Source organism: Lepidochelys olivacea (assembly GCF_965140295.1).
Source record: "Lepidochelys olivacea isolate rLepOli2 genome assembly, chromosome: 9".
Taxonomy (NCBI): Eukaryota; Metazoa; Chordata; order Testudines; family Cheloniidae; genus Lepidochelys; species Lepidochelys olivacea.
The window spans coordinates 99695300-99709565 of record NC_140419.1 but is presented as its reverse complement, the minus strand read 5'-3'; the positions used below and the strand labels follow the sequence as shown (position 1 = coordinate 99709565).

The following is a 14266-nucleotide window of genomic DNA, read 5'->3' as shown; positions in this document are numbered from 1 at the left end:
ATGTGGTTACACTGAGATTATTCACCATTACTACAGAAGTACATTGGGCAAAGCACATACCTAATTATTATTAATACTTCTCTAGCTCCTCTCAAAATAGACCTATTTAAATTCAGAATGGAGCTATTCTGTCCAACAAGTTTTTATATTTACGTCTGATGTTGGTGCTCAGAATCTTAGCAGAGGTCAGCTAATCACTCAGTAGCTGGTCATTGCTATAGCACCAAATAAATTAATACAAGATAATAAAATGGAGGATTTGAAGGGACTATTGTTTATTTAAAAGATCTCTTATGTTCCTATATTTTTAACATTTAGAAGTTACAGCCCAGTTAACTGCTTATCAAAGACATTATTTGAAAGAATAACTGTAGCTATTTAAGCAGGCTGGGGTAATGATTTTTTTAAATTATATAGCAACATCATTTAGAAGCTTTGTAGAGAGCAGGCCTCTACTAACTGTAGTCGTATCAGAGTTTTGGGGGGATTTTGCCCTGCTCCCCCACCACTCAGCTATGGCCTTTGGAGTGGTGATTGATCACAAGCCATAAGTCACAGGTGATGCTGACGTACTGTATGGTTCGGCAGGATGGAGAATCCATTGTTCTGTTTTGAACTATCTAGTCGTATACACATTCACAAGCCAGTTCGTGTTCCTGTTTTGAATTGGAGGATGTTCAGTAATTCAGCAGGAAAAACAGAGGTGAACCCAACCAAAACCCCCTATGTAAACACCCATCCTATGCTTTATGGGGCATTAATATCCAGGCTCAGATCCAGATTATTACTCTGCAGCTGAGCCCTGGCTCCATAAAGGGCAGGACCAAAACCCTGTAAAATGTGACTAGTCTTTGTCTTTGGGGGCAGGGATGAGTCAAGGGCAAGGAATCCCATGTCTCAATTAGAATTCCACAGACTGGGTCCATCTCATTTAGAAGCGATTCAACAAAACTGGAGTGACCCCTTGTTGTGTATTTCCATTGACGTTTCCCCCCCCAAGAAACACCACATATTTACAAAACAGGTAAAACAAATTCCATTAACAGACGGCTTGGAAGGTTCATGATCCTACCACTCTGCAGCTAACACAGTGGAAGATACAGAGGAAGAGGAATTAATTCTTAATGAGATTGAATGAAATTTAAAAGCAGTAGGGAAAACAAAGCATAAGAATCCTAACGGCTAAAAGTCTTTTAAAAAGCCTCCCCTTGGATACAGGAAGATAACGATGCTAATCATTTTTCTACTAGATGGCAGTGTAGTGTCACCCTATATAAAACAAATTCTAAAAAGAAACTGCATTCTATTTCAAATGAATTTGTGCTTAGACTTGAATGTTCATATAATGTGAAATATAACTGAACCCTCCCCCCACATTGCAAGGGCACCAGACATTAGTTTAATAGTGACTTTAATTCTCTGAGAAATTAGAAACCAAGATATCAAAGGAAAAAGAATCCATATCCTGCTCGTACACACTGTACCATATTCCAAGCCATACCGTGACATGTTCCAAGCTACAAATGTACACGCTCTTTAATAGGTCACAACTGACTACCTGTGATGTAATCAACAGATCTTTCACAGGTTTCAGAGTAGCAGCCGTGTTAGTCTGTATTCACAAAAAGAAAAGGAGGACTTGTGGCACCTTAGAGACGAACCAATTTATCTGAGCATGAGCTTTCGTGAACTACAGCTCACTTCATTGGATGCACGGTATCTGAAACGGGTTGTCATTGTTTAGAATGAGACTAATTCACCTGATCTCTTTAAAAGGTGACAACCCCATTTAAACATCAAAACTGCAATAGCTCGAGTTCGCAACTTTAGGACAAGGTACATGGATGAAGAAAATGTTAGAGGTAACCAAAATTCTGAATGTAAATCCAAATCCAAAATAAACAAAGTTGGAGCTGAAGGCCAATCCAACCGATAGCAAGTAACACATTCAGTGATTAAAGTAACCTTGCTTTGCATAGCACAGTGTTTATTAATGCTGAACTCAAGGCACATAAAAACGCTGCAGCTCACAAACATGCTGAAAATCGCATTATTTATGGTCTAGTTAAGGGCAGAGGCACCTTGATAAGAAGGCAGCTCAGCACACTAGGTGGATCTGCAATAGAGAGCCGCAATACGATCATCATCGGACCGATTTTAGAGTTCCACTTAAAGCCAATGGGAGTAGAGGGGCTCAGGACTTGAGGGGGAGCGAATAAGGTCCCATTTGTACATTAACAACAATGAGATCCTAATGATCACACTCAGCAAACTCTTAGACTTCTCACCAGATCTTTATAAGCGCCCCAGCCAAATCTGCCTGTGGGATATCATTTAAAACATTAAACTCGGAGCAAAGCGATCCACCAAGTTTTACTGTAGTCAGCAATTTACGGCAAGCTAAACTTGCTGCAGAATCCCCCCATCCAGTCAGTTTGAAACTGGGCTAGCGGGAGCTCTACCTTAAACACCAGACTTTATCCCACCCGAGCTCTCCCTGCACTTCCAGGGTTGGCGGCTGTGTTTGGTTGGGACTTCGTGCTGGCTATTCACTGCTGATCTGTGTACTGGGCACTAGATATCTGGACGCAGGGACACATCAAAGCAATCCAGGGAGCGTTATCGCGCTGTGGCTAGAAGACAGGACTGCCCATTCCTGATTGTAGCACCCTGCAACAATGACAAACCTTTCATACCAACAACTGTGTGGAGCATTGCAATGGCGTGGGCTCAAGCGGAAAGCTATTCCCGGGGCTGCCCAAAACCTTGCACAGACAAAGCAAATTATGCTTAAAAAAAACAGGACGGCTCAGAAGCACGCTTTCTGGGCAACCTGAAATTTGGGTCAGGCTGCAAGAGTAATGGCATTTAAACAGCAGAGACAAGCAGCGATGTACTGCGGTAGCACACTGTGTGCAATGCCCGAGAAAGAAAAAGCCGGGATCCCTGTGGCTGGATGGAGGGGATGAGATCTAGTCTCCATCTACAAACAGATGCCGGGGGGAGGGGAGGGGAGGGGAGGGAGAAAGGAAGGGACATGAGTGAACCCGGGGGGCAAATCAGCGCGGCTGCGGGAGAGCTGGATGCTCACGGTCCGGGGGCGAATTACTCGGCACCCTGCAGGCGCTGGAAGGGGCGCTGCTGAAAACCAGGAGGCCTTGCACCCCATTCCTCGGGGGAGACTAGGGAAGGGGGGGGGGCGGCTTTTCATCCTAGCAGCGGCCCCCGCGCAGCGCAAATCCAGGCAAGTTGCAGGGCTGCGGGGCCGGGGCTCTCACCTGGAGGGTCTGCGCTCGGCCTCCGTCTTGCCGTCCACCACGGCCGGGACGCAGCTGGTGAGCTCGGTCCAGTCGGCATGCAACCCACAGCTCCAGCCGGTGGAGAAGCGGGAGAAGAGCCAGGTCTCGCGCTTGCCCGGCCGGTGGCAGGTGCATTTCTTCTGGCCGGCTCTGCACTCGCAGGGCTGCTCCAGCTGGATGTTGCGCACCAGGTGCCGGCCGAAGGTGGTGCCGCCGGTCTTCTGGATGTGCAGGAAGACGATCAGGTCGTCGCCCTTGATGTTGAAATCCACCCGCCGCAGCAGGTCGCGGGCGGAGAAGTTGAAGCGGGGCACGAAGCGGGCCGGGGTCTCGTCCTCCGCCCGGTAGGGGTCTGCCCGCGAGGGGCGGAAGGCGTGCAGCCGGAGCAGCGGGCACCCGGAGCCCGGGCACACGTACTGCAGCACGATCACGGCGAAGAGGAAGAGCATCACCAGGGCCAGCAGCAGCCGGCTGGAGCGCTCCTCCATGGCGGGCGCGGGGGGCGCCCGGCGCAGGCTGCGCGCCCCGCCCGCGCCGCCCGCACCCCGGGGCGCCCCGCGCGCAGCCCCGGCCGCCGCCAGCCGCCGCCAGCCGCCCGGCTCCCCGGCTCCCCGCCTGCCTTCCCGGCAGCCTCAGCAGCGCGGCGCCCGGGGAGACGGGGACCCTCCCTCCCTCCGCCCCCGCCCTGCGCCCGGGGAGCCGCCCCCGCCGCTGCGCCCGGGGAGCCTGCGAGCCGCCCCCGCGCCCGGCAGATGCGGAGCCTGGGCGGCGGGACCCCTTCCCCCGGCTCCTCGGGCGGCCAGCCCGGGCCTGCGATCCCCGCCCCGCCCGGCCGCGGCTCCGCCCCTCGCCCCGGCGCCGGGTTCCGCTCCCCAGGACCAGCCCCTGGCAGCGGGACGATGGGGAAGAGGGCTGCAAGTCCTGCCTTCTCCTGGCCCCCTCTGCCCGGGCAGCCCCCAGCCCCGGGGACCTGGAGGGGAGGCAGCTGGGCTCAGAAACGAACCCCTAAACGTCCCTACCCCAGCGAGACCCTTCACCCCCCCCCCGCATCCTCTTCTCGGGGCCTCTTCCCATCCCGAGCCCAGCCCCCAGCAGGCCAACTGCCCCCTTCTTCCCACCAAAGAGGTTCCCACCCCCTGCTGCTTTCCTCTTCCCCGCCTAGCACCCCGTGCCTCTTCCCGGCCTGCTGCCCAGGTGAGGTATGTCTACGTGGCCCATTCAGTCTGGGCTCTGATTCAGGTTTTAAGTCCAAGCCTCCCCCACCCTGAAATTAGTGTGACTGGCGCAGGAACCCCTCTGGAGTCAGGCCCGCAGACCCTAGTAGGGGGTGGGTCACAGCCCAGCTCTGGGGCACCAGGGTATCCCACACTCCCCTGGGGCTGTGCTTCCCAACCCTTCCCTTCCAACACCTGCCAGACCTCCTGGTTTAAAACCAGCTGCTCAGCATTAACCCTTTATTACCATGTGGCCTGCTCATCTGCAAGCAACAAACACAGCCAGTGTTAACCCGTATGCTGTAAGATGATGTCCTGAATCAGGCACGCTGCTGGGTGGCCAGAGAAACACAGCCGGATTCCACTTTCATAAGCCGTGGCAACAAGGGCTAGGCGTGGTCCCCTAGAAAGCAGTGGGGAACAGTGACTCCTTTTAGAACAGTGTCATTCACTGGGAATAATGTCCTAGCTTGTCCCTGAAAGTAAAGTCCCGATCTCCAGCATACTCTGGTATCATGCACCCTGCCAGTGCATCCAACTATAGTGTCCATAAATCTGTCCCTGTGGTCAACCATATGCTCTTTGCAGTGAGCAAGCTGTTGGCATATAAGTCCCATCAATGGCCCCAGCACAGTTTGGAAAGCCAACAGTGATTTCAGGGGCATTTGTCATGCCTGCCATCTTTGCATACATCACAGTCCTGATCATCTCACAAACCTCTGCCATAACTGATTTGCCAACTCCAAACTGGTTAGCTACTGACCTGCAGCATTCTGGGATAGCCAGCTTCCAGATGGGTGTAGCTACCTGCTTCTGGACCCATGTGGCCTCCCTCCTGGGGGTGTTGTGGCACTGGAGGGCAGGGACAATCTGATCACAAAGCTCCAGGAATGTATGATTCCTCATGCGAAACATCTGCCATCCCAGGGCCACATGACAATGTGATCTCCTCCGTCTGTGCTTGGGGCCCTGCTCCAGAAGTGCTGAACAGCCTGGGTCAGAGCTGGCATGCCAGTATTCCCCACCACGAGATGCCTTCAGTTGTTCAAAAACTGCTCCTGAAATGTCCACCAGCATTTCACAAATGATCCACCTGTGTCCCAAAGTAGGACTGAGAGCATGAGGTAGGGAAGTTCTTTCACCAGAGCAGGATCCGTGCAGGCCCTGGCTGCTGGGAGGGTATGGACACAAAACTGGTTCAGCGGGTGTGGCTCACTTCTGGTCAACTCCCACGGAACGGCACCCACAGAAGCTGAAGTTCTGACTTGGGTCTGCATAGTGCAGAATGGATGTGCCAACATGGTTGTGAAGCACGGGCATCCATTGTAACATGAGTGTGCAAGCACCGGCTTAGATGCTCATCACGTTCTTGGCTTTCTACTACCTCTTCTCTCTTCACATCCCCAGGAAAAACACCCAGGACTCCAACTACCTCTTGATGTCTTTCTCCTACCTTGCCCTCAGCCTCGTCTCCCTGAGAGAGACACTCTCTTCCCCTTACCAGAAAGAATCTCCTGCTGCCCCTTCCACTTCTTCTGCTATCCCTTTCCATTTTCCTCCCGCTGCTATTCCCATCCTCATTGCTCCACAAATACTGTCTTATCCCTCATGTCCTGCCTACCCTAGCTGCTCCACCAAAATCATCCCCCCGACTGCTTCTTCTCTACCTCCCCAAAGATGCCATCCAACCTCCTTCCTGTGGCAGAGGGCCACTTTACCTGTTCCTTGTAATGCCCCTGAGATATCCCGTCACCAGCGCTCTGGGACAAACCGAAGAAGAGATTTACCCTGGGGGATCCAAGTCCAGGTTTTAATTAAGCAGACCTCAGTGCATGCTGGGGCAAGCTGTGAGGTAGGTCTGCAATATATAAGGAATGGAGCTCCTACCTGTGTACGTCACAATGGTGTCTCGATGCTTTGAATCAGTGAGCCTTCCCATAACCAGAGACTCCCTACTTCAAAGCCTGATCTGCTTTCACTATATCATCCACTATTTCATATACCTCGGTCATATCCCCCTTTCTCTAAACAGAAGAGTCTCAATCTTTGTAGTCTTTATCTGCCTTTAATCCTTGTTGGTTCCCATCTCTGAATTCTCATCTCTTTTTCTGCATTATCCTTTTTTGCAATAGGATGCCCAGGACTGATTGCTCTATTCAAGGTGCGGGAATTGCCTGACCAATTCATCGAGTACCACTGGTTTATATAATGGCATGCGTATATTTTCACTATCACTGTCCATTCTGTTCATCCCATGTGCTAGCATTTTGTTTCCTTTTTTGAACCCTGCTGTGCAATGAGCAGAGGCTTTCACTGAATTGTGCACAATAACATCCCATTCGGTTTTCCCCCCAAGTGGTTCCAGTTAATTTAGAACCCGGTAATGTGTATTTTGTCTTTCAGCATGTTTTGAAAGCACTGTGTACAATTAAAGTATTCTATAAACAAAAATAATAATAATAGGGACTCTGTGGATTTATCGCTGATTAAAATCTTTTGTATATTTTATGCAAATTATGTTAAGCCCTCAGGCTCTCGGCGTGGTGCCAATGAGGCTTACATGATGGTATGGTTGTGTTCCACTGCTCGGAGGGCATGCGGGAGTCACAAGGAAAAAAAATCACCATTTACCATGCTGTTTGCAAAACCATCTTTATCCTGAGAGTAGGAAGGCCCAGGATCAAGTCTAATGCCTTGGCATACCAAATACTGAGTTTTTGTCTCTCAGGAGTGACTGCTGTAGTCACACTTAATTACCAGGGAACCTGGGCCTCATAAGTGACCTATGACAGAACTTTAAACTTAGGCCTGTGCTTGGAAGGTTTTTTGTTTCCCATAGAATTGTTTGTTTGTTTTGTTTTAACCTGAGAATCATTAGGACCTCATCGATTCTGGCCGCCTTTGGTCTTGCTGCAGTATTCAAGCCTGTGTATTCTTTGCTCTCACAATTGAATGGAAAGGACAGAGGTGATGACTCTCAAAAAAAGGCTTCTTCCTTCACTCATTCAAGGTAAATAAATAATAAAAACAAATGGCCAATAGCTGCCAGGTTTAAACCATCTGACAAACTCCTGTTCCCGCTCAGTTTTCACTCTCTTGGTGCTTGTGATGTCTTAATTGCACTAGCTGGCTAATCAGCTTAGAGTTGAATTTCTAATATAAACAAGCAGGAAAAAACAACTTTTAAAAAATCTACCAGACTTTTATCCACCACAAAGAAGGTGGGGAAAAGGGTACAAATCCTTTACCTGCTATTCACCTTTAAGTAATTTCACTATTTACAGGCAGCATTCTGCAGAGATATCTGGTTTTTTATCCTTGAGTGCCCTACCCCGTCTTTCCTGACTCTCCAGTTGTCTCTAATATTTTGAAAACATTTACACTCACAAGAATAGGCAATTTTGTCACGAAGATTCTAGGCATGACTCTATTGAGTTAATTTGTTTCTGTTTATCTCTCTCTTTCTCCAAAATGAATGAATTGCACCATGCAATGAAAACACTGTGTTCGGAAATTCAAGCTTTAAAATTATAAAGACTTCGCTGCGCTTTATATTCATCACTCTCACACAGGAGTCTATACAAAAAAAAAACCCCATTTGCTCTCCAGCTTTATTTATTTGGCTTCATGAAAGAACAAAGATGTGTTCTGGGTTAAAACTGATCCTGAATGCTAATACAGGAGAATTAAAAGGCGGGAATAATGTAGGCCTAATGTCTGCACTAAATTAATATATACTATAAAAGACATGATGCATACTGGGTTGATGTTCCCAACAGAGCCATTATTTTGGAATGGGCTAAACAAACAATGATCATCCTTTCACTGATGACAGAGAGTCTCCATTTCGCTGCCTTCTCACCCACAGTGGAGAGACGTGTCAAGAAAGGCACTGCTTCCCAGGCGACAACCAGGGGAGACACTAGGCTCATTTAGGCATCAGGCCTCGGAGCTGAAGAAGTTAAATCCACCCCTGATTGGATAAAAGGGAAATAGAATCGGACTCTTGGGTTATACCGTAATGTGGTGGTGGTGTTGGAGGCTGAGTTCAGCCTTACAAAACAGTCAAGAAAACTTGACACCCGGAGTAAAAATTGAGCAGCCCCTCCATGCATGCTGAACACCACCCTATAATGCATGTCCCCCATGCACACCCTTCTAAGCACCTACACGCCTTCTGTCTTCCGTTGACACTCATCCACACTGCATTCATTCCCTTTTAGCAGCATCTCTTCACAGCTGGTGAGAGCTCACTCTCCCATGCAGCTGTTGCTGCCTACTACCCCCTTCAACTCTCAGCTCCTCCGCCAGTCCCCAGATGGACCGGAGGTTCTGCTCTGCCCCATCCCTTGGCCACCAGAGCTGCTGGAGTCAGTGGCCCTCCCTGGCAGGGGATGTTCTGTTCCCTCCAAAGGCTGGGGAAGGGACTGCTGGAGCTGAGCAGATGAAGGCAGATGGGCCGGTGTCAGGTTGTCAGAGCAGGAGCGCCAGGGGATGCAGGGAGAATAGGCCCAGTGCAGTGGAGGGACAGATTGACCTTCACCCTCCTTCCCTTGGGCCCAGAGTGGTGGGGCAAGGCTGGAGGATTCAGCAGGGTCTGTTGAAGAGCTCGCTCAAGGGCTGAACTCAGGGAAAGTGGAGCTCCCTGCAAAGGCCCAGTGGTATCACAGAAGTGGCTGCTCTCACAGCCTGCCATCTGCCTTGCTGGTTACGCTTGGGTCCTCTTTTAGAGAAGTACAGGGCTCCACACTCTTGAAAAAGAGAGAGCGATCTTAGATTGTTTCATAGAATATCAGGGTTGGAAGGGACCTCAGGAGGTCATTTAGTCCAACCCCCTGCTCAAAGCAGGACCAATCCCCAACTAAATCGTCCCAGCCAGGGCTTTGTCAAGCCTGACCTTAAAAACCTCTAAGGAAGGAGATTCCACCACCTCCCTAGGTAACCCATTCCAGTGCTTCACCACCCTCCTAGTGAAAAAGTTTTTCCTAATATCCAATATCCTTGTTACGTTGCAGATCAATTAGGGAACATGCTCGTTTAAAGTTGTGCAATGCTCCCTTATAATGTCGTTTGGCAGCAGCCTGCTTTGTCCACTGCTTGCAGGAAGAGCAGCCCATTGCAGCTAGCTGGTGGGGGCTTGGAACCAGGGTGGACCGGCAGCCCCCCTATCAGCTCCCCATTCCCCTAAGTAATCTAATCGTGGAGTAGGTCATTATGCCCTAGGAGAGTGGGATTTTGCCAGTCAGCCTTCTTTGCTTTTGTGCCCTGAGATAGATCAATATAAAACCGCATGCTTCAAGCCTTAAACTGATCTCAGTAACTACTAGGGAATATGCTGAGACCATCACATGGGGCAGATTATCCCACATCAGCCTGTTATGGGGTTTCTTGCAAATTCCCCTGACTCATTCGGGGCTGGACTGGATGGCTATCGGTCTGATCCAGTCTGGCAATTCCTGTGCTCTTGTAGCCCACAAAGGCAGTGAGAAGCATGATCAGCTATTTACTTACTGTCGACACTGGGCTGGGAGCTTTACTGGCATATACAGCTAAACTACAAGGCCTCTGCCCAGGAAGCTCAAAATCCAAACTGCTAACCACCCCGCAAAGGTTGGGGTGTAGCAAAAACCAATGTGACTGACCAGGGAAGTGGGGCACCTATTGCATTAGTCCCTGAACTTGTATTTGGACTTTTTTCTTCCATGTATTTCAGTTACTTATTTTTCTCTTTGGGGACGACTAGACCCCTGGGAAGAAGGGAATTTTAAGGACAGACTCAGAAGAGAAAGGAAGCAAGGTTGGGTGTGAGCGCTGCATGGAAAAAGATACGAGGGGGAGGCATAAAGGGAGAGTGAATGGAGAGATGGATGTTAGGAGGGAAAGTGCGAAAAGGAGACAGCAGTAGGAAGATTGACAGGCAAAAGGTTGTGCAAATTCTTGAAGACCAGGGCCAGGATTTTATTACTGCGGCAACTAATAACTTATCAGCACAGCATCTTTCCTCCCGAAGATTCACGATTCTTTATCAACTGTTCTGAAAAATCACCCCTCCCACACTGAATTGCAACCACTTCTGGGGTGGGAAGTGGCAACCGTTTGACAGAACACAACAAAGCCCATTGAAAGTACAGGTTGAATTTGAGACAGGGAGGTTGTTGTTACACACACTGTAATTTGGCTAGGGCAGCAGAGTTCACCCCCCTCCCCCAACTCTTACAAAACAATAATGTAATGGCTGCAAGTGGTCAGGACATTGGTTTGGGGTTAGTGCAGTGGGGTCTCTGTCCATGTCCTAGGTGATTCAATAACACAAATAAGAAACAGTAAATACACTGATTTGATGTCACATCTAACAGCTCACACCTTCCATCCCCACAATACCCCATGATTCGGAATAGCTTAATTGCAGACATTAAATTGGATGGTAAATTAGTAGCCAAGAATCTCGCTCTTAGGACTAGTTCACCCTTTCCTACAAAAACCCCATGGAAGGGAGAGGAAAAGGTTTCTCCAAGTGCCCCTTGCAGAGATTGTGCCATTCCTGGGGCAGGGTTTACCCTGGCATCATATGATATTGAAATCATAAATGTCAATATGCAAAGGCCCGGATCAGTAGGATGATGAATAAAACTAATTAGATTATTCATGTACTTGTTATAGCAGAGAGGAGCTAGCCGAGGGAATGATGTAAGTTAGCATACTCTTCATCACATGGACAGCAAAGACCTTAAACCTACAAACTCACACCCTTCTATATGGGATGTCTATGCTGCAAAAAAACCCCCACAGCAGCGACTTTCAGAGTCCAGGACTCCAGACTCAGGCTCACTCTGTGGCACTTAAAATTGCCATATACACAGAAGCGATGGGGGGAGGGGTCACGTGCCCCCCTCTCTCCCCCCTCCCCATTTGCTGTTTGGCTTGTACAGAGCATGCGCACATGGACTGAGCATGCTCAGTAACATTGCTGAAGCCAGCTGCCCTCACTTCCCTGCCCACTGTCTGCAGGCAGGGGTCATCTCTGCATGTACCCATTCTGGCTTGGGCTGGAGCTTGGTCTCTGCAGCCTGGGTTGGGGGGATGGCTACATGGCTATTTTCAGCACCTTAGCATGAGCCCCACTAGCCTAAGTCTGTAGACCCAGGCTCTGAGACTTCTTGTCGCAGCGGTGGTGGAGGGGTGGCTGTGTAGACACGTTCTCTCTCTACTTCTTTTTATTATGGCACTGCTGATGCACATTCCTAAGACCAGCCAGAGACTGTATTTAATTGAGGATGGTCTCTTGGTTTGGTGGTCTTAAGAATGGCTTCCCAAACAGAAACACGGGTCAAGGCTCTTCATGAACACGGACAACTTGACTGTCTTAGGAATTACACCAGCAAAAGGAGCTGGAAGGAGTCATCATGAAACTGTCAGTGGGGTGCTGCTGAGGCAACGGTAATCCTTTCCGGTGTGAATCTACAGCTGAATAACATTCACAGACACATTGCAGAAATCAAACATAAAAAATGGGTTTGATTCATGGCGCAGGATTTGCTGGAGCCTGTCAGTAATACCTGCAACATAACACACTACGTCAATAATCATCCATCAACAGGCCTTTCATCAGAACGAACATTTGGTCACTCTCATGTACTTTGAGCCAGCCGAACACCCATGCTAATTTCAAGTGATCTGATATTAGCTATATTTACATTTCACTCATAGCTCTCCAAACTGGGAAAGGTTTTATAGGAAGGCCTGATGAGGAGCTGGCATTTGGATGTTTACCAAGCTTCTGGACAACAGTCAAATACTGAATACATGATACTATCTCATCACCAGCCATTCTTATACCCGCGAGAACTTGGCTGAGAAACTGCTGAAACACCACATTCCCTTTTGCTGGGGACAGCCTGAGACAACTCCAGGAAACAGAATCCATGTGGCTGAAAGGGGCTTTTCAAGTATGCATTTTATTCACTGGGAAAAGTGGGAAGTTAGGACTGCTTCAACTGCTCCTGCAGCTGTTCACTTGCCTGAGTAATTACAATGATGTGTACATTAATACCCCCCTGTCATGAGGGCCAGTGGGCACTGAAAGAGATTATCAAGGGTTGTGCATGAGGCCCCCTCGTTGGAGGTACTCCTGAGCCGATTAGTAGGAATTACATGGCACATGGGTGTCGGCCATGTGATCTGAGTGGCATTTCCATGCCTAGTATCAATTAATACATAGTTATTTTTCTATCTTACGGCGTATCATATTTACTTGTTGTCCTTCCGAATCTTTCTCTCTTCCTCTTACACTCTATGTACTCCCGTGTTCCCTGCACTGTTTTAAGGGCTTGAGCTGGGAGTCACACACACAACCCTCCAGTTTCTTGTTACCTGCTCTATAATGTGAGCACAACTCCATTTGACCTACTTTGAAATAAAACTGCAGTATTAGCAAAGTTACAGTAGATAAGAGCCTACCTTATGTAACTTAGAACTGTGTTCAGCAGTAATTTCTCATCAGAGAAGCAAGCTATAAAACATCCATAAAAGTATCCATTGCTTCCATTTAAGTTGCATCTTTCCAAAGCCATGGGGAAAACAATTTGATGAGGGCATGAGTTAAGGAACAAGGAGCCAGCATAAAATTACCAGTATGTAATTCAGTCCTTGTGTCTTGTCTGAAGTCAGATTGGTGGGATTTGGCCTCCGGGGCACTTGTGAGAAGCCTTCTCTCCACTAAATGTGTTTCCAAGGCCTGGCCTACACTAAAAAATTTAGGTCAACCCAGCTACGTCATTCAGGATTATGAAAAATCCACACCAGTGGGCGGCGTAGTTAAGTGTACATAGCGCTAGGTCAGAGCCGTCCCTTGGCTAGGGCGAATTGGGGTGACCGCTCTGGGCCCCACGCTTTGGGGGGCCCCTCAGGCCAGTGTGATTGGCTGGCACGGTCGGTCCCAGAAGACATAGGTGTGGGTGCAGGGGGTGCGTGCCACCGAGGGGGGCTGTTTTTTCCCGGGCCCAGCACCCCCATAGGGATGGTCCTGCACTAGGTAGAGGGAAGAATTCTTCTGTCAATCTAGCTCCTGCAGCTCAGGAAGGTGGATTACCTGAAGTGTGCTATTGTCATATTTCAAGTGTAGACAAGCTCTAAATCGATTTAGTTAAATCCGTGAAACCCCTTTTTAGTGGAGACTCTTATCAATTGAAGAGTCATAAATATTGATTTAGCTGAATTTGATGCCCTTTCTGTGGGCAGTCAGTGCCTCGGACATTGTAGAAACATTTGTTTATTGAATCGGTCATCTGACCCTGGGAACACCGATTCAGAGTCTGTCTCACAGGATTGCTTGTGGGAGTAAGGACTTATTGCAGGACCAGGCGGTACATGTGCACAAAGCAGGTCCAGCAGTTACCTGCTCTGGATAAAAATAAACGCTGGCAAAGAAAAAAAATATACCAGACTATTCCAGCAAAGGGAGCGTGGAGGTTAGCTTCCTGCACAAAAGCTCAGCCGTGGTGAATGGGTGGTTCAAATGGCAGCCAATCTTCACACAGCAATCTGGTTGTCTAATGAAACACATACACAGTTGTGGTTCACAGCAACATTTCCCCAAAGCTGATTTTCCAGGGATAACAAAAATAACTGCCCATGAGACAGAGGCAAAACTAAATGATCTTTCCCTCTTTATGAAGCCCCTGAGCCTGCAAGGTGCTGCAACGCCTGCGGCAAGATTCCCTCTGTAATAAAACCAAAAAAGCAGTACCGGATTTC

At 48.8% G+C, this 14266-nt stretch overlaps 1 protein-coding gene across 1 annotated transcript in view; it reads right to left on the bottom strand.

Moving 5' to 3' along the window:
* HS6ST2 (heparan sulfate 6-O-sulfotransferase 2) overlaps positions 1-3839 on the bottom strand; it is a 241753-nt gene extending 237914 nt beyond the window's left edge. Inside the window, exon 1 of the mRNA XM_084638776.1 lies at positions 3279-3839. Within this exon, the coding sequence (XP_084494902.1) occupies positions 3279-3787 (509 nt within the window). The 5' untranslated portion in view covers positions 3788-3839. The remainder of the gene's footprint in view (positions 1-3278) is intronic.
* Between the last annotated feature and the right edge of the window lie 10427 nt (positions 3840-14266).